The sequence below is a fragment of the Calonectris borealis genome, chromosome 1, assembly GCF_964195595.1.
Source record: "Calonectris borealis chromosome 1, bCalBor7.hap1.2, whole genome shotgun sequence".
NCBI lineage: Eukaryota > Metazoa > Chordata > Aves > Procellariiformes > Procellariidae > Calonectris > Calonectris borealis.
The window spans coordinates 87,333,438-87,358,409 of NC_134312.1; the positions used below are offsets into that span (position 1 = coordinate 87,333,438).

The 24,972-nt window shown below is 49.7% G+C and overlaps 1 protein-coding gene and 1 non-coding gene across 14 annotated transcripts; both read left to right on the plus strand.

Moving 5' to 3' along the window:
- The first annotated feature begins 2,411 nt into the window (after positions 1 to 2,411).
- CHD4 (chromodomain helicase DNA binding protein 4) lies at positions 2,412 to 24,662 on the plus strand. 13 transcript variants are annotated; one of them, XR_012676122.1, is made up of 40 exons: positions 2,412 to 2,851; positions 3,882 to 4,043; positions 6,036 to 6,163; positions 6,353 to 6,544; positions 6,947 to 7,065; positions 7,499 to 7,740; positions 7,827 to 7,954; positions 8,085 to 8,220; positions 8,644 to 8,825; positions 8,958 to 9,197; positions 10,167 to 10,370; positions 10,454 to 10,659; positions 10,886 to 11,017; positions 11,320 to 11,416; positions 11,805 to 11,996; positions 12,084 to 12,284; positions 13,266 to 13,403; positions 15,487 to 15,608; positions 15,719 to 15,892; positions 16,210 to 16,351; positions 16,823 to 16,954; positions 17,067 to 17,184; positions 17,399 to 17,523; positions 17,816 to 18,053; positions 18,223 to 18,395; positions 18,558 to 18,738; positions 18,815 to 18,925; positions 19,078 to 19,184; positions 19,267 to 19,400; positions 19,910 to 20,054; positions 20,244 to 20,409; positions 20,794 to 20,903; positions 21,143 to 21,278; positions 21,530 to 21,607; positions 21,726 to 21,863; positions 21,960 to 22,068; positions 22,382 to 22,519; positions 23,480 to 23,675; positions 23,810 to 23,985; positions 24,104 to 24,662. XR_012676122.1 is itself a non-coding variant. In XM_075165201.1 (40 exons), exons 2-40 carry the CDS (start codon positions 3,947 to 3,949, stop codon positions 24,119 to 24,121), a joined length of 5,796 nt encoding a protein of 1,931 aa, XP_075021302.1. In that variant the 5' UTR covers positions 2,412 to 2,851; positions 3,882 to 3,946; the 3' UTR covers positions 24,122 to 24,662. The 13 variants fall into 13 exon arrangements, 12 of the variants coding, with proteins under 12 accessions (XP_075021302.1, XP_075021309.1, XP_075021316.1 ...); XM_075165201.1 differs by having other exon boundaries at positions 22,387 to 22,519; XM_075165208.1 differs by having other exon boundaries at positions 21,146 to 21,278; positions 22,387 to 22,519.
- On the plus strand, positions 20,437 to 20,576 carry LOC142078128 (small Cajal body-specific RNA 11). The gene has a single exon (XR_012672137.1).
- Positions 24,663 to 24,972: the final 310 nt, after the last annotated feature.

A 24,972-nucleotide genomic window follows, 5' to 3' on the forward strand; every position in this document is an offset into this window, starting at 1 on the left:
TATCCTGCATGGATTTTTTTGGAGTGAAAATTAAGGCTTCTGCTGACTGAGAAACTTCAAGTTACAAAGAAAAATGAGTTGGAGGTGAGGAGGGGAACCTTGGGGGCATTCATGATAAAAGTGTGTTCAGGTGTCGTACAGAGAAAGATTTCAGGGAAGGGGTGGCTCGTTGGGAAGCTTTAGTGACGGAGGCTCTGGGGTACATGTTGCCTAACCGGTAGCAAACAGCCCTCTCCAGATCACAACCCTGCTGGCAAGAGCGTGGGGGAGCACCTGCAGAGACAGCCCCAGTAACTAACTCCCTTGGCGGGGTCTTCGCCCGCGTGGTACCTCTCGCCACGCCACCAAACCACCGGAAGAAAGAGGTACACGCAGAGTCCGGCGGTCACTGCTTGGGGCCGGGCTGCTCAGCACGGGGATTTGGCGTGGCTGCCCGCCTGGCTCCGGTTAGAGAGGATTACTGCTGTGAGCGCACAAAAGAGGGAACGAAAAGTCCTGTGGGGGTCCGCGTGAGTTTGGTGGTGGCGTTATCCACCGTATGTTTCTGTGGTGCTGGATATCCTGTTACGCTTGATCCGTGTGGAGGATGGATAGCATCTGTGGAATAGTAGCGTGGCTCTTTCCTACCGCTTTTCCTCTGTGGAGCCGAGATAAATGATAGCGTCATCGTCATTCAGGCGAAGGTATACAGACAGGGATAGCACACGTGTGTGTAACGCGGCTGGCTGGAGGGTCAGTGGGATTTCTGTACATGCAAGAAGGTGAATAATGCAGCAGCGTTTTGGGACGTACGGTCTAGTCTTTGCTGGCAAGGCGGGAACGACGTGCGCGGGAGGGGCAGCTCGTGCTGTGGAGTGGCTGCACGCGGATTTCGTGTTGCGGGACCGTGCTGGAGCATGCGGCGGTGACGGGCACGGGGGCGAGATGGTGAGCTTGATGTTATCTCAGCAGAGGGGTGCTGGTGCGAGGAGGTGGGCGGTGGGGTGCTGCGCATGCAGGTAGGGGAGAGTTTGCCAATAGTCCGAGACACTCCGGCACGCGGCAGAGGCGGTGGGATGGTGTTGTGGAATACCTGAGCGCCCGGAGTACGCGTGGACATATTTTTGGTGTGGTTTGGCAGATAAAGCGCGGATCGTGTTACAGGACCTGCAACAGTAAATCCTCCACTGGTGTTCCGGGACGTTTCACAGTGGCAGGACGAAACGTGCACGTGCACCACCGGGCGTGAGACAGTGGAGGCGTTTGTTTGAGGAGGAACGAGCGCAGTCGTTGACACCCACGTGTTTACCGGGAGAGATGGACGGGACTGTGCCTCTTTGTTGAGATTAATAGCGTTACGAAGAGGCTAAACGTGGGATAGGCGGCATTGTAGGATGTGATTTTGTTTAATGGGAAATTAATGATACAGTTGCACGTGCATAATTCGGGTATATTTATACCTGTGGACTGTTAACGTCCCTATAAAGTGGTGATGAGTTTCCTCGCGGAGGGCCGCAGCAGGGAGTGGCGCGTGGTGCTCGATATGGGGTGAGAGGGAGGAACGGAGTACACGGAGACGCGGCATCTCCCTGGGGTACAGATAGCTCTGTAGGTACCAGCAGCTGGGAGAGGAGGAGGCCTTGCGTTGCAGGCCCGCCCGTGCAGTGGGGAGGCAACAGGGGAAGTCACCGCGGGCTCCCCACAGATGCGCTGGCGGTGACTGCACCGGGGGGGTGGATGGCCTTGGAGGGGCCCCGCGACCCTGCAGGACGGGGCATGGCGGGCCCCAGCCCGGTGGGTGTGTGAAGACGGGAATGTGCGACAGCGGCCGTAGGGCCCTCTCGGGGCATGGGATGGGGAAGGGAAGCGAGCAGGGCACGCAGCCCCAAGACCGGGGGCCGTCGGCGGGGGCCCGGCGCCTCCGGACGGGGGAGGGTGGTGCCCGCTGCGGGCCGCCTGGGGCCTGTGTCAGCGGGCGGGCGGGCGGCGCGCAGGGGCCGGGCGATGCCAGAGCGCTCCGGGCTGCGTGGCTGGCCCCGTGCCCCGTGCCCTTGACGGCGGCGCAGAAGGCCGGGGGCCGGGCGGCGGGCAGGGCCCCGGGGCGGCGGGCAGGTGGGGCGGGCGGGGCGGGGCGGGCGCCAGGGTGGGCTGGGGGGCGGCGGCGGCGGCGCGGCAGAGCCCCGCGGGCCGGGCGGCCGCGAGTATTATGGGATGCCTGGCTGGACGGTGGCTCCCGGCGACTATTATGGGATGCCTGCCTGGGCGCGGGGGGAGGGGGGTGACTATTATGGGATGTGCGCCCGGGGTATGACTATTATGGGATGTTCTGGGGGTTACTACAGTGTGCCCCCCGCCCCCTCCCCGCAGGAGGGGCGTGCCTATTATGGGATGGCAGGCCAGGCGGCGCGCGTGCGGGCGAGGGGCCGCGCCGCGGGGGGCGCCCTGCCCCGGCGCGGGGTCCCGGGCGGGGGGATGGGGGGGTGGCGAGTATTATGGGATGCCGGAGCGAAGGGGTGCGAGCGTGGGGAGTATTATGGGATGTTTCTCGGAGGGGGGGGGGGGGGGGCGTATTATGGGATGTTCCCGGCGGGAGGGGTTATTATTATGGGATGCCGGGCCGGGCAGTGAGTGGGAAGTTCTGAGGGGAGGGTGAGTATTATGGGATGTCTCGGGTGGGGGGGGGGTTGCCGGGGAGACGGAGGCGGGGCCTGTTGCCGGGGTCCCGGGGCATATTATGGGATGGAGGCGGGAGCGGGGCGGGGCCTGGCCGGGTTTTTTCCCCTTTAAGAGGCGGTGCCGGGGCGGGAGCCATTTTCCCTTCAGCAGCAGCAGCAGCGGCGGCGGCGAGAGAGGAGCCGGGGTCTGGAGCCGGGTGAGGAGCCGGGAGGGGACGAGGGCGGGCAGGGCCTTCCACCGCCTCTTGGGGCGTCCCCACCGCCGGGCGCCCCGTCGGCCCCCGGCCGCAGCTTCTCCCCGAGGCCGCGCCGTCCTCCTGCCCGGGCAGCCGCAGGACGTTTCCCTTCCCCCCTCCGCCACCCGACACCGCGCCGGGCAGCGGCCGCCCCGCCGGTCCCCGCAGCCCCGGCCGGCGCCCGCCGCTCGGCCCCCGCCCCGGCGCCTGTCCCTGGGGAGAGGCGGCCCCTCGCCGCATGCGAGCCGGACTTCCCCGGCCCCGCCCCGCGCCCCCGCCCGGGAGACCATGCCCCGCCGAGACGCTGCCTCCCCCCCCCGCCCCCTCCCGCCGCCCCCGCCCTGCGCCGCGCAGCCCCGCTCCGGGCGGGGGCGCGGGTGCGGCGGGCAGCGGAGCGGGGCTGCCGGCGCCGCCGAGCCTGTCCTGCCTTTTGTGTGGGGCCGGCGGCAGAGGAGGAGGGCGACGCTGGCCTGCCTCTCCGGCCGCGGCGGTGTCAGCCCGGGGCCGGCGCGCCAAGTTTGGGCGGGCGAGTTGGGGACTGCCGGCAGCGCCAGTTCCGCCGCTGTCCGCCGTACCGGGCCCCGCGCGGACCGCCTGCTCCCTGCCGCGGCTCGCTGACAGCGTCCCGGCTGGCCCAAGGTCTCCTTTGGAAGCCCAGCTGCCTTCCCTGCCTCGTCGCCTTCTCCCAGCCCAAGGTAGAAATAACCGAGGGCACCCGGCTGCAGAGGACAGGAGAATTTTCCTATAGGACAGCTGTTTTGGCTTCCTCGCCAGAGATGAGTTGCTGACTCAGTTTAATATCTAGTGTCTTCAAAGCCTGCTTCATCACAACTCTAAGCTGATAGTTGCTGCCGGTGTTTCTATTATCCGTAGGCTCCAAATCCAGTAAAGTTGCTGTCTAAGCTTTCTCACGGATCCTCTTGGTAGCACTATTGCTTGGGAAAACGGAGTTCAGGTCTGCTATAACTTTCTCTTTTTCTTTTCAATGAAGTACTGGCTTGACTGGCAAGAAGACGATACCCTGTGTAAGCCCAGGCCTCCCCCAGTTCGGAGGATATGGCATCAGGCATTGGATCTCCGTCACCGTGCTCAGGGGGCAGCGACGATGATGAGATGGAGATCCTGTTGAACAATGCTATCCCCCAGCATCCAGGTATGGAGAGCCTGGAGGGCGTGCATGTGAAATGGGGGTAATGCTGGTCTCAAGCTGAATGTGTCAAATACGTGATGTGCTGGGGAATGTAATTTTTTTTTTTTACTGCAAGTCACACATATGTTTTTCATTTTGATATCTGAGTCCTAGGGTTACTTCAAAGTGTGAGGCTCGTAGCCTTGTGTCAGGTGGAGCTGACTTTGTTCCAAGCCGTTGCAGGTTGTCAGGGCCCGTGCTTTGACGAAGTGTAAGGGGTGGAGGCAGAGAGTCCAATTCTGACGGGGTACCGAAATGCCTGCGACTTTCATATTTCGTGAATGGGGAGGGGGAAGGGGGGTAGTATGTGAAAGGGCAGGGTGCCTGGCTTGCTTTCATCTGGGAACTCGGACCGGCTGACGTCCAGAGTAAACTGCCCTGGGCTGTTGCGTGACCCACTTTCCTTCATCACCACACCCAATTATTGAGGTTTCTTGTGGTTCTTGCTCTGTGCTGCTTGCTCACCTTTGCTTTTCTTGTAGTCTTTGTACCTTGCCTTTTCCCTCGTGTTTGCATCCTCATCATCAACATGAGACTTGTGTTAGAGCCCTGGGTACTTTTCTGTTTGCGGTTTTTTGTTGTTGTTGATCAGTTGCTCTGTGGACCTGCAACTGGATTCTCTGCTTCCTTATGAAAAGGAATAATGTACATCCTGATGTGCTGGATTGTAAGACAAGTTTGAGTTTTCCTACTAACTCATGCTGTAGTGTCATAAGAGAAACGTTGCAACTGGAAAGGGAAAATGGTGTTGTGGGCTTTTTGGTTTTTTGTTTGTTTGGGATTTTGTCTTAAGCTTTGACTCGAGGGTTTTCTGGCACCTCTGAAATCTTAAGCAGAAGGGGACTGTCAGTAAGCCTTGTAAGGAAAATCTTGGTGAAGAAAAACTCTTAAAACCCTTGCGAACTGGAGAGCTTTAGGTAATACGTTGGAAAGGATGGGACACTAGAGGCTCTAAGTCAGAACTTGGGGGAGAAGGGATGGGATCCCTGAAGGACCTGGTGTTGCAGGACTGTGGGAATGAAGAGACATCCATTGGTTGGGAATATGGCAGGGGCCAGGCGCGGGACACCAGGTTCCGAGAGCTCGGCCTCTGCCGTTTCAGCCCTGGCTGCGGTAGCTCCTCTGACCTGTGGCTTCCTCCATCCTGCCCAGCTCCTGTGGTCAGGAGGCCATTTTCCCTTGGAGGGAGAAGGAGTGACTCTGGCTGTGTGCAGTGGGCGGGGCGGCGGGGGAGGGCGGGTGGCCGGGCTGCTCCCGCAGCTTGCCACAAAGGGAAGGGCTGTCTGGCTGCCCCTGCCCCTCGGGTGGGGGGCAGGCAGGGAAGGGGGGCTCACAGATGGGAGCGTGCAGTGGTGGGGAGCTGGCATGTGTTCCTCTGGCCGGGCAGTGAGCTGTTGGCACAGCGGGAAGGGGTTGGGGGAAGGTTGTGTCAAATCCAGATTGGAATAGAGTTGCTGAGTAACAACTTTCCTATGGAGGAGGAGAAGTAGTAGCTTACTGGCCTGTATTGGGCATGTGGCTTTAGGATGCTCTGTACTGCTGAAGAGGCTAGATAGTTGTCGGTTTCTTTCCTGGAGACAGTATCCTAGTCAGGTTCTCAACTGCATTCACCCTTTTGTCTCCTTTAGACGTGGCCATCAATTCTATGCTCTTTCCTCTTCTCGTTGGGTTATGGCAAACTTCTGGTCCCCAAGATCTCAGTGCAACTCTGCTTCCAGAAGAAATATTGTGGAAATAGGTGGTGGGGGGGAGGGGGAAAACCATATGCAGTGGTAGATTATTATATGATTACCTAGTATCTGTTGTGAACAGTAACAGAGTAAGCAGTTGTAAACACTTCTATGTTTGTAAGTATGTAGCAAGAAGTAGACAAGTTGAGTGATGTCTGTGAGAAGTAGGCTATGTTGTAGTGCACAGATGGGGTTTGAATGGGACATGTTGCCTCTTCCGCTCCAGAGCCTGAAGAAGAGCCAGAAGAAGAGCTTCTGTCAGAGGCTGAGACACCCAAAATCAAGAAGAAGAAGAAGCCCAAGAAACTAAAGGAACCCAAAGTGCCCAAGCTCAGCAAGCGTCAGAAGAAGGAGGTAAGGAAAAGGATGCCTAAGGTCACACTCTAAAACATGGATATATGGGGTGAGGGTGTTTACTGTTGTTGGCCTATGGCAGCAATCCTTTGTATGAACCCTCTAGAGCTTGGGGAGAGTGTGGTGTTTAGTGCTTATCCAGGGTATTTTCTCACAGCTGCCTGATCTTCTCTCTCCCTCCCTCCCCAGCTGGGGGACAGCTCTGGTGAGGGAAATGAGTTTGTGGAGGAAGAAGAGGAGGTTCTGCGCTCTGACAGTGAGGGCAGTGATTACACTCCTGGGAAGAAGAAAAAGAAGAAATTAGGGCCCAAGAAGGAAAAGAAAAACAAAGCCAAGCGCAAGGAGGAGGAGGAAGAAGAGGAAGAAGATGATGACTCAAAGGTGAGAAGCTACCCTGCTGATTGACTGCTTGCTCCTCATTCCCATGTATCTGATTTTGGGGATCATTGTGCTCTCCGTTTGTGATGGCACATGGAGTTGGGGCTGTGCAGTCTCCTCTTCCTCCACTAGACCTGCTTGACTTGAGCGTTTTCCCACTCTTCTTGCATTCCTTCCCCTCTTCTGCATTAAACACACCTAGAATGTATATTGAATCCAAAGACTTTGCCCACCTCCGCTGATGTTCTATTGAGGCTGTGTCCTATGGCAGTGATAAGTGGACGGGGGGAAAAAAGTCCCCCGATCCTGACCCATTGGGTCATCTGTGGATGTGTGAAAGTTTTGCACTTTCTTAGAGCAGAACTAGAGCTTTTTCTCAGAGTTGCTGTGATTCTCTTTGCACAGGAGCCAAAGTCATCTGCTCAGCTCCTGGAAGATTGGGGCATGGAGGATATTGATCATATCTTCACAGAGGAGGATTATCGCACTCTCACCAACTACAAAGCTTTCAGCCAGTTTGTCAGGTGAACTGCAAGTCTGCACTTGGAAGAACTCTGAAGCAAAAAAAGAGATGAGACAAGGACTAGGTTCCTTGGTTTTGGAACCTCAAGGCACATTAGAGAGACTAGCGTCCTACCTAGACAAAAAACTGAGCCAACAGTAAAATAATTGATCCACATCTTTCTTGTTTTCAGTGATCGAGATAATCAAAGTCCTCACTCCCAGTCCCCTTTCTTCCCTAGTATGCTAAATTCTATTTCACTTTCCAAGCCCCTGAGCATTTGCATCCTCCACACAAAGTGAAGGATGGGAGTGGAGAGATTCATTGGCTGTTGAGATCAGATTAGAAAGGAATGTAGTTTGAGATAGAGGTGCTGATGGGGGTGGTGGCGGGGAGGAATAATGATCTAGATTTCAGGGTGGTTCGGTAACTCTTCCTTCCTTAACTGTACACAGGCCACTTATTGCAGCCAAGAACCCTAAAATAGCAGTGTCGAAGATGATGATGGTACTGGGAGCCAAATGGAGGGAGTTCAGCACAAACAACCCTTTCAAGGGAAGTTCAGGTGCATCTGTGGCAGCTGCTGCAGCTGCAGCTGTTGCAGTAGTGGAGAGTATGGTGACAAATGTGGATGCTGTCCTGCCACAGCCCCCTGTAGATGTGCCACTCAGGAAAGCCAAGACAAAGGAGGGCAAAGGTGAGATGAAGAATCTGGCAGGATGGTGGAGGGTGAGTGGTGTCAAGGCAGTAGTCCTTCTGACTCACAGGCTCTTCTGTTCGCAGGACCCAATGCCCGGAGGAAGCCAAAGGCCAGTCCTCGTATTCCTGATATCAAGAAACCTAAAACAAAGAAGGTGGCACCTTTGAAAATCAAACTGGGAGGATTTGGTTCCAAGCGTAAAAGATCATCAGTAAGTGATGCTCCTTCCTTGACCTGAGGAGGAGGAGGTGATGATGTGCTAGAAATGCTGGGATGCATGTCTGATTGCTGCCCCCAGCATGCGTGCCTGAGTAGCATAGCTTTTTTCTTACCTACCTCAGAGTGAAGATGATGATCTGGATGTGGAGTCAGACTTTGATGATGCCAGCATCAACAGCTACTCTGTTTCAGATGGATCTACAAGCCGTAGTAGCCGCAGTCGCAAAAAACTCAAAGCTGGGAAAAAGAAAAAGAAAGGTATCAATGCTTGCTGTCAGTTGGAGACAGAAGTGCAGCCAAGTGTGTAAAAAAGATTAGAGGAATGTCTGTGCGGAATTTGGGTATTTAACAGCATACTTGAGGGAGGAGAATTGTTCGTGAAGGAAGAACCTGATATTATTTTTCATAAGGAAAAGGTTTTTGGGAGTTCTTTCTCACCCTGGTAGGGGAACAGACACAGTGCTGAGTTTTCCTGGCCTCAGCTACAGGTTTAATTTCATGGGTGGAAGGAGGCACAAAGGGGCTTGTTTTACTCCTGTTCCAGCTTGTTCCCTGCCCTATTTACTTACATAGATAGAGCAAGAGTTTTGGATTCTGGATCTCTATATGAGTACCCTCCCTTGCTGTAGGAAGCTTGTACCTGTGGCTTGTACTGCTGTAACTCCTCACCACCCTCTGCAGGTGAGGAGGACTCCACAGTGGCTGTGGATGGCTATGAGACTGATCACCAGGACTACTGTGAGGTGTGCCAGCAGGGGGGAGAAATTATACTGTGTGATACCTGCCCTCGTGCCTACCACATGGTTTGCCTGGACCCAGACATGGAGAAAGCCCCAGAGGGCAAATGGAGCTGCCCACACTGCGTGAGTACTGGATTCCCTAAACTGTGCAAGAGATCATGGAGGGGGATGTCAAGTGACTCGGGGCTGCTCTTCTGCAGTAATAGAATAATCACAGATGTGTGACTTTGGTTTTCTGACTTCCCTCTCCTGTAGGAAAAAGAGGGCATTCAATGGGAAGCAAAGGAGGATAACTCTGAAGGTGAGGAAATCCTGGAGGATGTTGTGGGGGATGCTGAGGAAGAGGATGACCACCATATGGAGTTCTGTAGAGTCTGCAAGGATGGAGGAGAGCTGCTGTGCTGTGATGCCTGTCCTTCATCCTATCACATCCACTGTCTGAATCCCCCTTTGCCAGAGATTCCCAACGGAGAGTGGCTGTGTCCTCGCTGCACTGTGAGTTTCTGCTAGTACCATTCTCCTATTGCTACAAGAGATGATCGATCTAATCCCTTTGGATCATCATATTTTCCGGGAAATGCTCAGTCCTCTGAAGACTCTATCTCCTCTCACACTTTTGTCATAAAACATCAAGGTCTGGCTTTTCGTGGCTGGATTGCGCCTTGTCAATTGGCTGCTTTCTCCAGATAGCAGGAAGGATAGGGTTACAGCCACTGAGTCTTGTGAGATTTTGCCCACGTGCAGAGTAGTTAGGCAGTTTTGGGTCCAGGATGCCAAGGCTCAGTTTTCCTGGATCCTGTATGTATATAGAAGCAGGAGAATGAGTGTAAGCAAATTCAGTGCTTAAAAAATATTTTAAACTGACGCTGAGCCAAACTTCTTTTTTTGCACTACAAGCTCTGTAATGCCAAGCCCTTTCTTAGTAGATAGTTTTGGTGGATACCTTTGGCCAACTACCATCTGTTCCAGGAAGTTCTTGAAATGAAGTATTATAAATGGTGTTAGGTGCTTTCATTAGGTGATAAGGACTTTTATGATGATGAACAAAAAAGCTGCTTCAGGACATATCCCTATGCTGGGCCGATAGCTCTACAGCAAAATATTTTCTGTACAAACTTTCATTAGAGTTGTGGTTGGATAGACTACTGGGCTCATCAAGCCTAGCAATTTCTGTATTTCATGTAGAATTTCTGAATTGGTGTGGCCCTGGGGAGACAACTAAATTGAGATACTGAATACAGTTTGGGGTCTGTCAGTCCTAGGAAGAAAAGACAAACTGGAGAAAGCTCAAAGAAATGCTGGAGGTAAGAGGATGAAAGCTTCCAAGTCCAAAAAGCAAATTCCATCTGCGTAGTAAGGCTAAAACTAAGGAAGAGCACTGTGATTCTGTATGTTTCTGCTCCTCGGTGCTTGTGTGTTAGAGCATGTACACTCTGATGTAACAAGCTCTGTTTAACTTTTCAGTGCCCAGCTTTGAAAGGAAAGGTGCAGAAGATCTTGATCTGGAAATGGGGTCAGCCCCCGGTTGGCCCCCCACCACCACGACCACCTGATGCAGACCCTAATGCTCCTCCCCCTAAGCCTCTGGAGGGTCGGCCTGAAAGGCAGTTCTTCGTCAAGTGGCAGGGCATGTCCTACTGGCACTGCTCTTGGGTGTCAGAGTTGCAGGTGAGTGGAGGACTCTTAACCATGTCGTAAGGGTGGATAGTTGCGGGGAGAACACCTACTAACTGCTTCTGCCCTGACTCCAGCTGGAGCTGCACTGCCAGGTCATGTTTCGTAACTACCAACGCAAAAATGATATGGATGAGCCGCCCTCAGGGGACTTCGGAGGGGAAGAAGAGAAAAGCCGAAAGCGAAAAAACAAGGACCCCAAATATGCTGAGATGGAGGAGCGCTTCTATCGATACGGGATCAAGCCTGAGTGGATGATGATCCACAGAATCCTTAATCATAGGTAGGGGCGGTAGCAGAGGATTTTCAGCAAAGACCTTAAGCAGGGCTACGGGAGAGTGAATAAGCTAAACTGCAAAATGACTGGGGGAAACAGTGGGAGTTCTTTTGTGGGTATGACAAACATTGTTCTGTTTCTGTTGCTTTAAGGGATCCTTTCCTTCTATTTGCGTGGATTGGGTGAATACTGTCATTTCACTGTGCTTAAGACTTACTGATTTCTTCCGCAGTGTGGATAAGAAGGGGAATGTCCACTATTTGATTAAATGGAGAGACCTGCCCTATGACCAAGCATCCTGGGAAAGTGAAGATGTGGATATCCAAGATTATGACCTCTACAAGCAAGCCTACTGGAATCACAGGTAAGAGAAGTATCTAGAGGTTGTCTTCCTTTCCCCTCCCTCAAGAGAAAATACTGGAGTATGTCAGTCCCTAGCACTGGCTGGATTAACATATGGAAATAGCCAAGAAGCATCTTGTTGCTGACTCCTTATTCCTTTGGGCAGGGACCTTGTGCCTCTCCACCAGTTTATGAAGGTTCCAGCCCTGTTCTTTTGAGCCTATTTGAGTTGAGTGATCGCCCTCCTGTTCTTTGCAGTAGTTTTCCCTCGATCTGTTACAAAAGCCATTAAACTTGCACGTTCTTGGGACTGTCTCTGCATAGGGAGCTGATGAGAGGTGAAGAGGGGAGGCCTGGTAAGAAGTTAAAGAAAGTGAAGATGCGGAAACTGGAAAGACCCCCTGAGACTCCCACAGTAGATGTGAGTTACTGTTTATGGCTTAGGAGCCATCTGATACAGCTGCTTATTTTGGGGAGGGAGGCAGGTAAATAAGAAACTGAAGAGTGAAGAGCATATGGTATACAGTTCCTTCCTGGTGCAAAGAATGAATGGGTTAGAGCCTTCAGACAAAGGCCCACCTTGTCCCTTGGGTGAGACACTGGCTGGCTCTTGGTGAAAGGGTTTTACAAAAAAAAAAAAGCTTTTTGGTGGATACCTTTGGCCATTTGGGAATTTTGTCTGGTGCTAGTCTGGTCATTATCTGTGAAGTCTCGTCTGCACTAGGGAATATATGGGTGACTGGGAAAGCAGTCTTGGTAGCTGTCTAGCTAAGATAAAGGATCTCAACTCTTCCTTCTTCCCACTGCAGCCAACAGTGAAATATGACCGGCAACCGGAGTACCTCGATGTAACAGGGGGGACCTTGCATCCCTACCAACTGGAAGGACTGAACTGGCTGCGCTTCTCTTGGGCCCAGGGCACAGATACAATCTTGGCTGATGAAATGGGTCTGGGAAAGACTGTGCAGACAGCTGTGTTCCTATATTCCTTATACAAAGAGGTGAGAACTGGGAGATCACTACCCAGGGAGATTCTGCCTGTGTTAGTGGCTGCATTCATTTAGTGCTCTTCCTGACTCTATTCATAGGGCCACTCAAAGGGTCCCTTCTTGGTGAGTGCCCCACTATCCACAATCATCAACTGGGAACGAGAATTTGAGATGTGGGCCCCAGATATGTATGTAGTGACCTACGTCGGGGACAAAGACAGCCGGGCCATCATCCGTGAGAATGAGTTCACTTTTGAGGATAATGCCATACGTGGAGGCAAAAAAGCATCCAGAATGAAGGTACAGAACTCTGCTGTAACGCAAGCCTGAACTGAAAGAAGAGATGCACTAGACTGGCTTTCAGCAGCTGAGATTCAGATACTCTGATGTCCCTGGGAACTGATTATACTTGTAGTTTCCAAGGGGAAATAACTGCAAATTGATGACTAGTGGGCGTTTAGACTCCTGCTCTAGACTGTTTAAACACTCCTACTAGTCTGAACTAATGCAGTACTGCGAAAAAAGTTGACTAAGGTAATACTGACCGTAGGCAAGTCCCTCTCTCTCTTCTACTTAATTTGTGAAGTTGTGCGTCATTTCTACAGATCTAAGTTAATGTCAGAATTGCCATTGTATGAAAAAGAAACATACAAAAAAGTATGAATTTTTTAATCTTTCTGAGGAACTGGCTGACAGTGAGGCCATACCTAGACATCTGAAAAACTGCATTCTGTGCCCAGACAGGAAGGAAGAGCCTGATCTAGGTTGCTAATTTTTGCAGAACTTCAGTCTTCCTAGTAAAAGCAAAATGGGAGCTAAAGCTTCTCCGGTGGCAGAGATAGATAGGGCTCCTTTGCTTCCCTTGAAATTGAACTGCATTAAGTACTAACAGTAATTTGAAGTTCCACAATAAACTATGTATCTTTTTAAGTCTTAGCTTTTTGATGAGCCACCCTTCTCCAAATCTCATTTCCCTAACATGCCTCTATTTGCTGCTTATTTGTTAAACTTCTGTTACCATATTTAGCAACTGTCCAGAAGTAGCAGGTACTGAGGGGGTTGAGGAGACTTGCATGTGTTACAAGAGTAATGGGGGATTAAAAGGCTAGAATGGTTTGGGCAGCATTTTGAATCTTGTGACAGGAAACTGGGGGTGTGAAAAGTTTTTGATGTGCTGTTTGACCGGGGCTCATGAGAATAACTTCATGGAGAAACACTGCATCTACTTTGTCCTGGGGCGTTCCCCTATCCCATTGCCACGTTCATTCTTTTCCTTTGCAGAAGGAAGCTGCTGTGAAGTTTCACGTGCTTCTCACCTCCTACGAACTGATCACAATTGATATGGCCATACTAGGCTCTATTGACTGGGCCTGTCTCATTGTGGATGAAGCTCACAGACTGAAGAACAATCAGTCTAAGGTACAGAGAAGCATAGGTGGTTTATAGGCATGGCATATGTTGCAGGGGGGAATGGGCAGAGAGCGTTCAGATTAGATAGCTCCTTCTAAGCAGATAAGTTTGTCTGCCAACTCTTAGTCATTTGTTCAATAGCAAATTTGATGCGTTTTTAGGGAAAAAAAAAAAACAAACCAGCCTCCATTTGGAGATTGATTATCATTGGCAACAACTTCACTTTTATACATATCACTGGTTAAAACAGCTTTCTCTCTGTGTGAATAGGCAATTGGTGTATACTGGAAAACAGAAAAACCTGGATGTCGTTGCTCTCAAATACAAAGTGGTGTCTCTGAAAGCAGATCATATATCTGCACCACCTCTATTCTGGAAAGATTTACCATACTGAGCATAAAACAAGCTGCATGGGCACAATTATCCTGCTTCCAGAGTAGGCTTGCTGTCTGCATTCATCTAGCTTTGTAACAGAACTAATTAGATGTTATATGAATGGGAGAGGTGGGCAGAGGTGTTCAAAAATGCCTGGGTAGATGCTGAAAGCCGTATAGCTGCTTTTATATGAGGCTGCACCTTAACTAAGCTTGTTTGAATTCAGTAGACTTGACTGTACTTTCTTAATCCAGCCCCTCCCAAAGCCCTTGTGCCTTAATTCTGGTATTGATTTGTCTGTCTTCAGCTGGGTTCTGGTGCTCAGTACGCTAAAAACAATTGTTATTGGAAATCTGGTTTTATAGGTTCTTGGAGACTGTGTAAGACAAAATTGCCTCTTGATTTCTCTTTTTTTTGTTGTTCAAATGGCTTTAGCTTTTTGGATCTTGGCATGGGGCATCTTTCCGAGACATCACAGCTGTGCTTGCAGTCCAGTTTCCAGATCTTTTTTTTTATTGTAGGCACTAAGACTGGATGCCATTCTATGCCTAGCATTGAAATTATTGGAAGTAGTAATGAATGCTTACTATTAATATTCATTAACTGAAAGAGGATGCAAAGGCTCAAGGTTACACTATGACTAATAGTTACAATTGGTTATCCACCAAGACCATTAAATCTACCTTTTTCTAGAGCAGTTTGCTGTCCCATAAGGACAGCTTCAGGTGTTTGGCTGCAAGACAGGTCAGATGCTTCTTGACAGATTGTGGTTATCTACCAAAGTTTTGCAGATATAATCAACCAAAGTTTTGCAGATATAATCAGTAACTTCCATATTTGATTCCAAAATGAGAATGTTTTTTGACTATAACTATGTAGAAAGATAAATCCCCATGGAGACCACTACTTCTGGTGTGATAACCAAAACATAAATGGTGGGGTTTCTCTTTGTAGGTTTGGGGGGTTTTTTTGACATCTAGTACAAGCTACTTTCATTAAGTTTGACCTTGTATCATGCTAAGTGTAAAATAAGCAAAGAAATGGCCAAGCTCATAAATAAATTACTGCTTCATCGTCAATTTGTGCTGGTGGACATGGTACACTTGTGCTTTTCAGTTCAGTACTTTAACTGCTCACTACCTCTGTCTGGAATTACTTCATTGTTGTGAAAACCAGCACGAATTATCTTAAAGACACATTGGGAAACCCTTAGCTCTTTTTCTCCTCTGCTTTTTCAGAGTGCTGGAACATTGCCAGGATTGATATGAATAGGAAGAATGACTTAGCTATTTCTAGAATTCTCAAGGCAGTGTAGTTGTAAGAATGTGGAACGCTAATTTAGCAAGAAAAAGTACATAGTATAGCAGTCTGGAAATGACTGGTGGTCTGAAAAAGCTTGTAACTTAAGGGAGCAAAGGAAACCTACCAGCACCTGATGGCTTGTAGGACTTGCTGCAGTCATGTTTTAGCTATGCAGAACAATGATCTAAATGAGATTAGTCTAGTGACCCTGACTGGAACGTGAACTACTTGGAGCCTTTGTCCAAACAGCTGATGTGATCTAAATTGAACCCTAGCTTAGTGTCAACTTTTTTTTCTAGGAGAAATTTTTTTTGTAGGTCTATGACTTAATAAGCCTTTGACATGTTTCTGTGTTTTGGTTTTTTTTGTCTTCCCCCCGCCCCATCCCATTTCTTCCCCGCTCTCTACTTCCCAGTTCTTCCGTGTGCTGAATGGTTACTCCCTCCAGCACAAGCTGCTGCTTACAGGAACTCCCCTGCAGAACAACCTGGAAGAACTGTTCCACCTGCTGAACTTCCTGACGCCAGAGAGATTCCAGTATGTCTTGCTGTGCAAGTCAGCCTGCCTGTCTTGTCACTCCTATCCCCTTCCTCGGTTTTATGCTCTTTTTCCTTTGTGGCTTTTGCTGAGTGTCTGTTTCTCTGCAGTAACTTGGAGGGCTTCCTAGAAGAGTTTGCAGATATTGCCAAGGAAGATCAGATCAAGAAGCTGCATGACATGCTGGGCCCACACATGCTGAGGCGTCTCAAAGCTGATGTTTTCAAGAATATGCCATCTAAGACGGAACTTATTGTCAGGGTGGAGTTGAGCCCCATGCAGAAGTGAGTGTGAGGATGAAGAGAGCACCTGCTGTTGAACTCCTGTTGCTCTGTTCTGCTGTTTCAAAGAGGATGCTGAAACAGCCTCATCCTCACTATAGGGCTTTCTACACAGTGGACAGGAGGAAGATTTCCTGCTGCCACTCTAGCAGAGGGAGACTAATCCTGTGCTCTGGTTTAAGGGATAAAGAGATAGTGAATGCCACAGCAGAGCCTAGGTAGCTGGCAGGTAATGCCAGGAGCTGTGCAGAGTTTAGTAAGAGTATGTTAGCCATTCTCAGAAGGGCTGTCTGAGTTGTAATTTTTTTTTTTCTTTTCAGGAAATATTATAAGTACATTTTGACAAGAAACTTTGAGGCACTGAATGCACGGGGTGGTGGTAACCAGGTCTCCTTGCTCAATGTTGTTATGGATCTGAAGAAGTGCTGTAACCACCCCTACCTCTTCCCTGTGGCTGCTATGGTATGTCCAGTCACTTACTCTGTACAAGCAAGTTCCCTGCTGGCTGTTATCAGGGAGCCAGTTAGCTCCCTAGCAAAGCATTCCTCTCTTCCTGCTTCTATGTTTTTTCATCCTGTCTTTACGTAGACCCAACATGCTGGAAGGCCTTTCCTTTTCTAGTGTCTTTGTATGACAGGTAGGAGCTATCTTGTGACTCATGCAAGATGGTGAAGACAGTAAGAGTAGGGACTAAGTCAATAAGAAAGAGGAGGGCATCTAGGAGTCAAATTGCAAGAGAAGAGGCACAGGGTAGCACTTATGTTTCATATAAGAAGTAGTGCAACACGTTGTGGTTATGCCAAGCTAAATGACCAGACATGAGTCAGCATCTGATGAAGACAGCTAGGGACTAAGACCAAGCTACATCCCTTCACACTGTTTTCTTACCCCACCCCACCCCTTACTTCCTTTCTTTTCTCTCTCTCTTCTCAGGAAGCTCCAAAAATGCCAAATGGCATGTATGATGGTAGTGCTCTTATTCGAGCCTCTGGAAAGCTGCTGCTGCTCCAGAAGATGTTAAAGAACCTTAAGGAAGGAGGTCACAGGGTGCTTATATTCTCTCAGGTATATGAGGAAAAACCTTAAGGCTGGGAATTCTTTTTCTGAGAAAGGAACCTGTTGGTCTGGTATCCCCTTGTCCCTCACTCTTTTGTGGTGGTGTTTTTCTGATATGCAGATGACTAAAATGTTGGACCTTCTAGAAGACTTTTTGGAGCATGAAGGCTACAAATATGAGCGGATTGATGGAGGAATCACAGGGAACATGCGTCAGGAGGCTATTGATCGCTTCAATGGTATGGAGTCTCCTACTTTCTTTGCAAAATGGAAACTGTTGCCTTGTATGTGCTTAGCGGTCAACATGGGATTGTTGTGGCCCAAGTCTTCCATTGCTCTCCTGGAATCTTAAATTAGTAGTGATTCCCCCTCAGGTGGTGTGGGTCAGATACAAATCCTTGTTTGAGTAACACACTTTCCCTTGATTACTTTTGTTCTCTCCTTTTATCTAAGCTCCTGGTGCTCAGCAGTTCTGCTTTCTGCTTTCAACTCGAGCTGGGGGTCTTGGTATTAACTTGGCCACAGCAGATACTGTGATTATCTATGACTCAGACTGGAACCCCCACAATGATATCCAGGTGAGTCTGAATGAGACCACTCACTATGGAGTAATCCTGAGGAAGAGGGGAAACGAAATCATCAGGAGGAGTGAAGGAACGTGAGACTTCCCCTCTAGAAATATGCAAAATTAGAGCAGTGAGGATGGGTAGAGATGGGAAGTGAAATAGTGGAGGGTTCTTCTAGGGCCCAGCCTTCACTAATGTTAAGAGCCAACATGAAGGCAACTGGGAAACTTGTGGAGGTAGGCGGGGTGTTATCAGACTACTACTTGTGTAGCTCTAGACTGTTCTGAGCACATCTCTTTTCTAGGCCTTCAGTCGTGCACACAGAATTGGACAGAACAAGAAAGTGATGATATACCGCTTTGTGACAAGGGCCTCAGTGGAGGAGCGTATCACTCAGGTGGCCAAGAAGAAAATGATGTTAACTCATCTGGTAGTGAGACCAGGGTTGGGCTCCAAGACAGGCTCCATGTCCAAACAGGAACTTGATGACATTCTCAAATTTGGCACTGAAGAGCTCTTCAAGGATGAGGCTACTGAGGGGGGTGAGTGCCTGGGAGTAGAACTGAAGGAGGTGGGGCGGTCTGGCTCCTTATTTAGTGAGCAACTGTAGGCACAGTGCTGATTATAGCTCTACAGAGAGGTCTAGGGTGGTATTCCCTTTTCTAGTCCCCTGAGATCCACACAGCAACTGTGCCTGTGCTCTTCCTTCAGGGGATAACAAAGAAGGTGAGGACAGCAGTGTCATCCACTATGATGACAAAGCAATTGAGCGTCTGTTGGATCGGAACCAGGATGAAACAGAAGATACAGAACTTCAGGGCATGAATGAGTATCTCAGCTCCTTCAAGGTGGCCCAGTATGTGGTTCGTGAAGAGGAGATGGGGGTGAGTATGAGGTGGATGTCAGCTAGCATCTTCTGCTGAGTGATGTAGGATCAATTAAGCAAATTGAGCTCTGATGCTTTTAAGGGCAAGCAGGCATATATCTGCTCAGACAGCTTGGGATTTGGATCATAGGGCTCTAAATTTGTTACCTCCCTGTGGCAGGAGGAAGAGGAGGTTGAACGGGAGATCATTAAGCAGGAGGAGTCAGTGGATCCTGATTACTGGGAGAAACTGCTGCGTCACCATTATGAACAGCAACAGGAGGATCTGGCCAGGAATCTGGGCAAGGGCAAACGTATTCGCAAGCAAGTTAACTACAATGATGGCTCGCAGGAGGATAGAGGTACAAATCCCCAGGAACCTGAGGGAGAAATGGGTGTAAGTATATGTTGCTGGGAAGTAACGGAGTAGCGTCTCAGGCTCACGTGCTGTTTTTCTTTCAGACTGGCAGGATGACCAGTCAGATAATCAGTCAGACTATTCAGTTGCTTCTGAAGAAGGAGACGAGGACTTTGATGAGAGGTCTGAAGGTAAGTTCTGGTGAAGCCAGAGTTCCTGGGTCTCTTTCTCTGAGTGTGGGAACAGCTGGGACTTGATTTGGGTGATTTATACACTTTGTGGTGCTGTTCTGCAAGGGAAATATTCACACAACAATATGCTGTGCATTGTCTCTCCTCCTTAGCTGCATTTCTCTCTTCAGCAGCTCGTCGGCCTAGCCGCAAAGGCCTGAGAAATGATAAGGATAAGCCTCTGCCTCCCTTGCTTGCCCGTGTGGGAGGGAACATTGAGGTAAGTAGAACCAGGGTAGGCGTTTGCATCCTAGCTGCTTCTGTATGGCTCTTGCCGTATCTGTCTGTCTTCTCCATTCTAGGTCTTAGGTTTCAATGCCCGCCAGCGGAAAGCCTTCCTCAATGCTATCATGCGCTATGGAATGCCACCTCAGGATGCCTTCACCACTCAGTGGCTTGTTCGGGACCTCCGTGGCAAGTCAGAGAAAGAGTTCAAGTGAGTCTGCATTAGGCAGGGATGGAGGACTGGGAACACCTAGTCCCTTTGGCGAAGAATGAGAATTGGGCCTTTTCTGGCCTTTCCTTAGAGACTACGTTTCCTTAATATATTAGTTGATTCTTTGTGGAGGAATGAAGTATAAGCTGGGAGAGACTAGGGGGTTGTTCCTAGTTCTCTTCCTTGGATTCGACTCATCAGTCACCAAAAGCAAATGCTTTTAGAGGAGCAGCATGGCCATGCAAGCATGTAATGAATACTCTCCCTGAGTCCTTTTTGGGCTTATGGTTGTTTCTGGCTCAAGACTCCGAGACAGCTGTGTGTCCTTTTTGTATACAGTAATTCTGTCAGGAAATTCTCCCCTGAAGGAGCCTGGAACCCCAGAACTTGTGTTACTGTGGGTTAGGAGTCTTGGGGTGATTTCCCTTGCATGTTAGAAGGGGTCTGATAAACCAGTTTAGCTGGAGACATGCATTATAGTCTAATTGCTTGTCTCTTAACTGCTCCAGGGCCTATGTCTCGCTGTTCATGCGCCATTTATGTGAACCTGGAGCTGATGGTGCAGAGACCTTTGCAGATGGGGTCCCACGGGAAGGTCTTTCTCGACAGCATGTCCTTACTCGCATTGGGGTCATGTCACTTATACGCAAAAAGGTAGGTGCCTGGCAGAGCAATGTAGCCTTTGCTGTCCATACAACTTTAGTCACTGGGGTCCTCAGCTAGTGAGTTACCTCTCCTTTCACACCTATTTCTGTTGTGTGCCGAGTGGTCTGCCTCTTCTGGTTTAAGGACAAGCTTTGTATGACTCCTCCAATGATAGGTCTTTCTCTCCCTGTCATGCAGGTGCAGGAATTTGAGCATGTGAATGGCCGTTGGAGTATGCCAGAGCTAGCAGAGATAGAGGAGAACAAGAAACTTTCACAGCCAAGCTCACCCTCTCCCAAAACTCCAACTCCTTCGACGCCAGGGGATACACAGCCAAATACGCCTGCCCCTGTCCCTCCACCTGGTGAGAGCTCCCCTCTTGTACAGTCTTGTGTCCTGACCTCATCCTGGCTGTTCCCCTCACCGGAGCTGTGGTGGTGGGGTCTGGGGGTGGACGCAGATCAACTTACCTCTCATGTTAGGAGGGCTGCCAAAGACATGTGCAAGCCCTTAAAGGCAAGAGAGGACACTAGCTTTCCTTGGACGAGCTGACATCAGTGAGAAGTGAAGTCCAGCATTTGTAGTGGGCAGGAAAAGGGGGGTCATCTTGAGTGATGTTGGTCCCATTTTAATGGGCCTAATCTCTGGGAGCAAAGGAGATGTGTGCTTGGTAACAGTGAGGGGAAGACCTTACTGATGGCTTCTCTTCTTTTGTCTGCTGTGCTGCTCTGGGATGGGGAATACACAGAAGAAGGAATAAAAGTAGAAGAAGGAGCCAGTACTAAGGAGCAAGGAGAGTCATCTGAACCAGAGAAAGAGCTCAGTGCCTCTGCTACTGAAACAGAGGTCCCTATGGAGGTGAGTGGTGGGTTGCTTGTTTGCCTCATGCAATTGCAAATGTCTCTACTTCTGCACCCTCTTCTGTGTCGTTCAGCTCCTGAGACAGAGGTGAGTTCTTGGAATGATATTTAAAGATAATTCTCAGGTCCTCAGTGTCGGCCTGACAGTTTTGTGCATCCTTGCTTTCTAAACTGCTGTGACTGTCTTCTGTTGCTATGCATTGCTTTACCTCGCTCCTCACTGATTTCTGTCCTCAGCAGTGTGCCCAGCCTGTGGAGACACCGCCACAGGAAGCAAAATCCCCAGTGAACCCCACAGAAGCAGATGAAAAAAAAGTAGAGGAACCAGAGGTGAAGGAAAGACCAGACGAGCCAATGGAAGTAGAAAGCAAAGGTATCTCTAGGGAGGCTGCTTAATACCTTGAACAGCAATAAACCCCCCTCCCTCTCAAATAGTTTTTTCCTAAAGCTGCACCTTCTGTTTCTTCAGCCTGAAGAAACAGGCGTAAATGTAGACAGTCAGTGGGGCTATTCCAGGACTTTGAACAGGGAGTTAGGGAACGGTATTAGGTTTCACAGGCTGAAGAACAAAACCTTGGGCTTGCCATGTTCCCCTACATCTCATGTTCCCCTTCTCTCCTGCAGCTGATGTGGAGAAAGTGGAAGACAGAGTGCCTACTGAGAATCCCCCTGAACCTCCTATAATCACTCTGGATGAGAAAGGTGAGTCATGATAATTCCATTCTCTTCCTTTAAACTCTCTCTTGCAAGGATTCCTTTTGGGTCCAGCTTGCTGTGTTATCTGCTGTATTCTTTCTAATGATTTCCTGTGTGTGTATAGATGAGAAAAAGGATGATGATAAGAGAGATGTGGTGATGCTGCAGAATGGAGAGATGCTGAAAGAGTCAGTAGATGAAAGGCACAAGAAGGCAGTAAAGCAGCGCTTCATGTTCAACATAGCAGACGGTGGCTTCACTGGTATGGGAAATCTTTATATGCTTGAACTTGTTTATATGCCCCTGCTTGTGTTCATGAAATAACTTTCAGCTGCTCTGGTGTCTCTTGCCTTTCCAGAACTACACTCCCTGTGGCAGAATGAAGAGCGGGCTGCAACTGTCACAAAGAAGACCTATGAGATCTGGCATCGGCGTCATGACTACTGGCTCCTTGCTGGGATTATCAAGTATCCTTACCCCGACGGACCAGTTCTCTCCCCTTGTACATAAACTATCACGGTGAAGGTGACGGTCCTGGGTCTGACTGGAGTACATTAAGTGAGAGTGTGCTGTATTTTCTTTCACAAGAGTGAAAGATGGGAGGAGGAGTTTCCTGCCAGCACAGTTAAGACTTAGCAGGATATAGTTCTCATTCCTTTTCCTTGGCTCCTGTTCTTCCCCTCTCTGCACCCTCTTTCCCCACCCCTGTTGAGAACTGTATCTGCCTGGGCTGTGTATTCCCTTGTTATCACTGCCTTTGTTTGCCTGAGCTCATCCCATCTCAGTCATGGCTATGCCCGTTGGCAGGATATTCAGAATGATCCACGTTACGCCATCCTCAATGAACCCTTCAAGGGTGAGATGAACAGGGGTAACTTCCTGGAAATAAAGAATAAGTTCTTGGCAAGGAGATTTAAGGTAAGGATTTCTCTTCAGTGTGGTAAGTGCCTTTCAGACAGCTGGACCTCTAAGAACCAAGAGCTTGCTGTTCTGAGTTTCTGCTAAGAAAGTGAAGGCTCCTGCAGTGCCTTTCATTTTAGGGGAAGAAAATAAGCAGTATCTCTCAGGATCATGCAGTAGCTCCATGATAGGAGCTCCCTTTACTCTAGAAATGGTATTGGGGAGCTTGGTTCAATGTCCTCTCTCAAATGTTTATTGAACAACTGGTATGCAGGAAGTTTAGGTTCAAGTGGCTGTTTCCATCACAGCTTCTGCTTGGTGTGCTACATCCCACTCAATGTGCCTAAGCAGAACTTAGAAACACTGCATGGATTGGCGAAAGGGTGGTCTTCAGTCTCTGCCTCAGCCTATTTGGGAGTGACCATAGCTTAATTCTGGGAGTGATTTAAGACCAACCCAAATAAAGGCCATGTAGTTCTCAGTCTTGGGGCAAAACATTAACTCAGTGTAGTCTGGCTGATCAGTTCTGCACTAACAGGATTCAGATTGATTTCTCCAAATGTCTCTGACATGCTTAACAGTTTTTTAGACTCTCCCTGTAAGTAGCATGGGATACTTCTCACTCGAGTTCAAAGAGAAAGCTCCATCCCCCTTGCTCCATAAGAAAAGAGTAAAATAGCAAACAACTTGGTCTTTAAAGAATCTGAGAAGGAATGAGAATCCTAGAGGATTTATGGTATTCTTCTATTAAACTAGATGTAGCCTGGTTTTCTTGTGTACCTGGCCTAACTTAATGGAGCCCTTAATTGTTTTGGGCTCTGTAGGCTTTACTTAATAGAAGCTGGTGAAAGGAGGTTCAGCTGCAGAATCTCACCTCATGAGATAGTGGAGAACTGGATCAGGAGAGACTGGGTCTGCAAACAGACTGCTTTGCAGGCAACTGCTGAAAGACTTTCTCATTCCTGCCCCATCTTGCAGCTCCTGGAGCAAGCGCTGGTGATCGAGGAGCAGTTGCGGCGAGCTGCCTATCTGAACATGTCAGAAGACCCATCTCATCCATCTATGGCTCTGAACACACGTTTTGCGGAGGTGGAATGCCTGGCTGAGAGCCACCAGCACCTATCCAAGGAGTCAATGGCTGGGAATAAACCAGCCAACGCTGTGCTGCACAAAGGTAATACAACAAAGGTAACACAAAAAAGTGTGTTAAACAAGGGTGGGACAGGTGTTCAGCATCGCTGTCCACTCTGGTCTTTTCCCTGTGGGGTGTCGCTTTCCCCTCTGAACAGATGTCCCTTTCTCTTCCAGTTCTGAAGCAGCTGGAGGAGCTTTTGAGTGACATGAAGGCAGATGTGACTCGTTTGCCTGCCACCATCGCCCGTATCCCACCTGTGGCCGTGCGCCTTCAGATGTCCGAGCGCAACATCCTCAGCCGGCTGGCCAACCGCAGCAGTGAGCCCCCGCCACCGCCACCTCCCCAACAAGTACGTACCCTCTCTGGTCAGTAAGCAGAGTTACCTAGGGGGGAGCGGGGGTCCCTGGGGAAAGCCAGGGTCCATTGACCAGCCATTGAGTCTGGGATCATCTTCTCTTGCCCTACAGGTGGCCCAGCAGCAGTGAGTCCCTGGCCCAGTGCTGTTGACCTTTCGGCCAAGCTGAAGTGACACCCCCACCCCACCCCTTCACACTCTACCCCTCTGCCTGACATTCCTGACTGGGTGCTGTTTCCCTCCATGGAAGCTGCTGCGCAGGTCTCTGGGAGGAGAAGAAACTCCTTCCTCTGCAGCCAGCCCGTTGGAGCAAGGAGTGTGCTTAGGAGAGAGGGGGATGTATGATGGACTCTGTATATAGTGACTGGAGGCCTCAGCGCCATGTCTGTTACACGGAGAACCTGGCTGCATTGCTCGCTGCCTCCGCCTGGAATTCCAGTTTTCGTTTTTAATTTTATTTTGAGTTTGTTTACTGAGATGAGTGCGCAGGCAAGACCAAGCAAAAGCCAGGACAGAGACAAAGCTACCTCCATCAAGATCCTTTTTAATACAAAAACTGACCGGACTTGTCCACTAATAAGCAGCTTGAAGACAAAAACAAACAAACAAAAAAATCAAAAAACAGAGCAAAACCTTGGTAAAACTGAAAAATAAAGTTTCCTTGTATTTTATTTTGTTGTCACTACTTAGCAGAAGCGGGGTGGGGTAAGCACTCTGCCTTCCCCTGCCCTGAGAGCCACCACTTACCTCTCCCTGTGCTACTCCCCATGGGCCAGTCACCTCCTCTTTCTGTGTGGGAGCAGGCTTCGGGGGTTCCCACAGGGCTGTGCATTCCTGCTTCGTCCTGCTCTGCTGCCCGCTTTTCGCGTGCTTACCCGCCCCCATAGGCTGCAGCCTGCTGAGGCCCGAGGCCTTCGGGAGGACGGAGCTGCGCGCTGCCTGGCGCCCGCCTGCCTCTAGCTGCCAGCGGATGGAAGCGAG

Bases quoted from the DNA above. Each gene is read 5' to 3' on its own strand.
- CHD4 (XM_075165201.1), top strand. From the start codon at position 3,947: ATGGCATCAGGCATTGGATCTCCGTCACCGTGCTCAGGGGGCAGCGAC. The intron at 7,955-8,084 runs GTAAGTGATGCT...TACCTACCTCAG, and splicing joins CCAAGCGTAAAAGATCATCA to AGTGAAGATGATGATCTGGA. The intron at 10,660-10,885 runs GTAGGGGCGGTA...TTTCTTCCGCAG, and splicing joins CACAGAATCCTTAATCATAG to TGTGGATAAGAAGGGGAATG.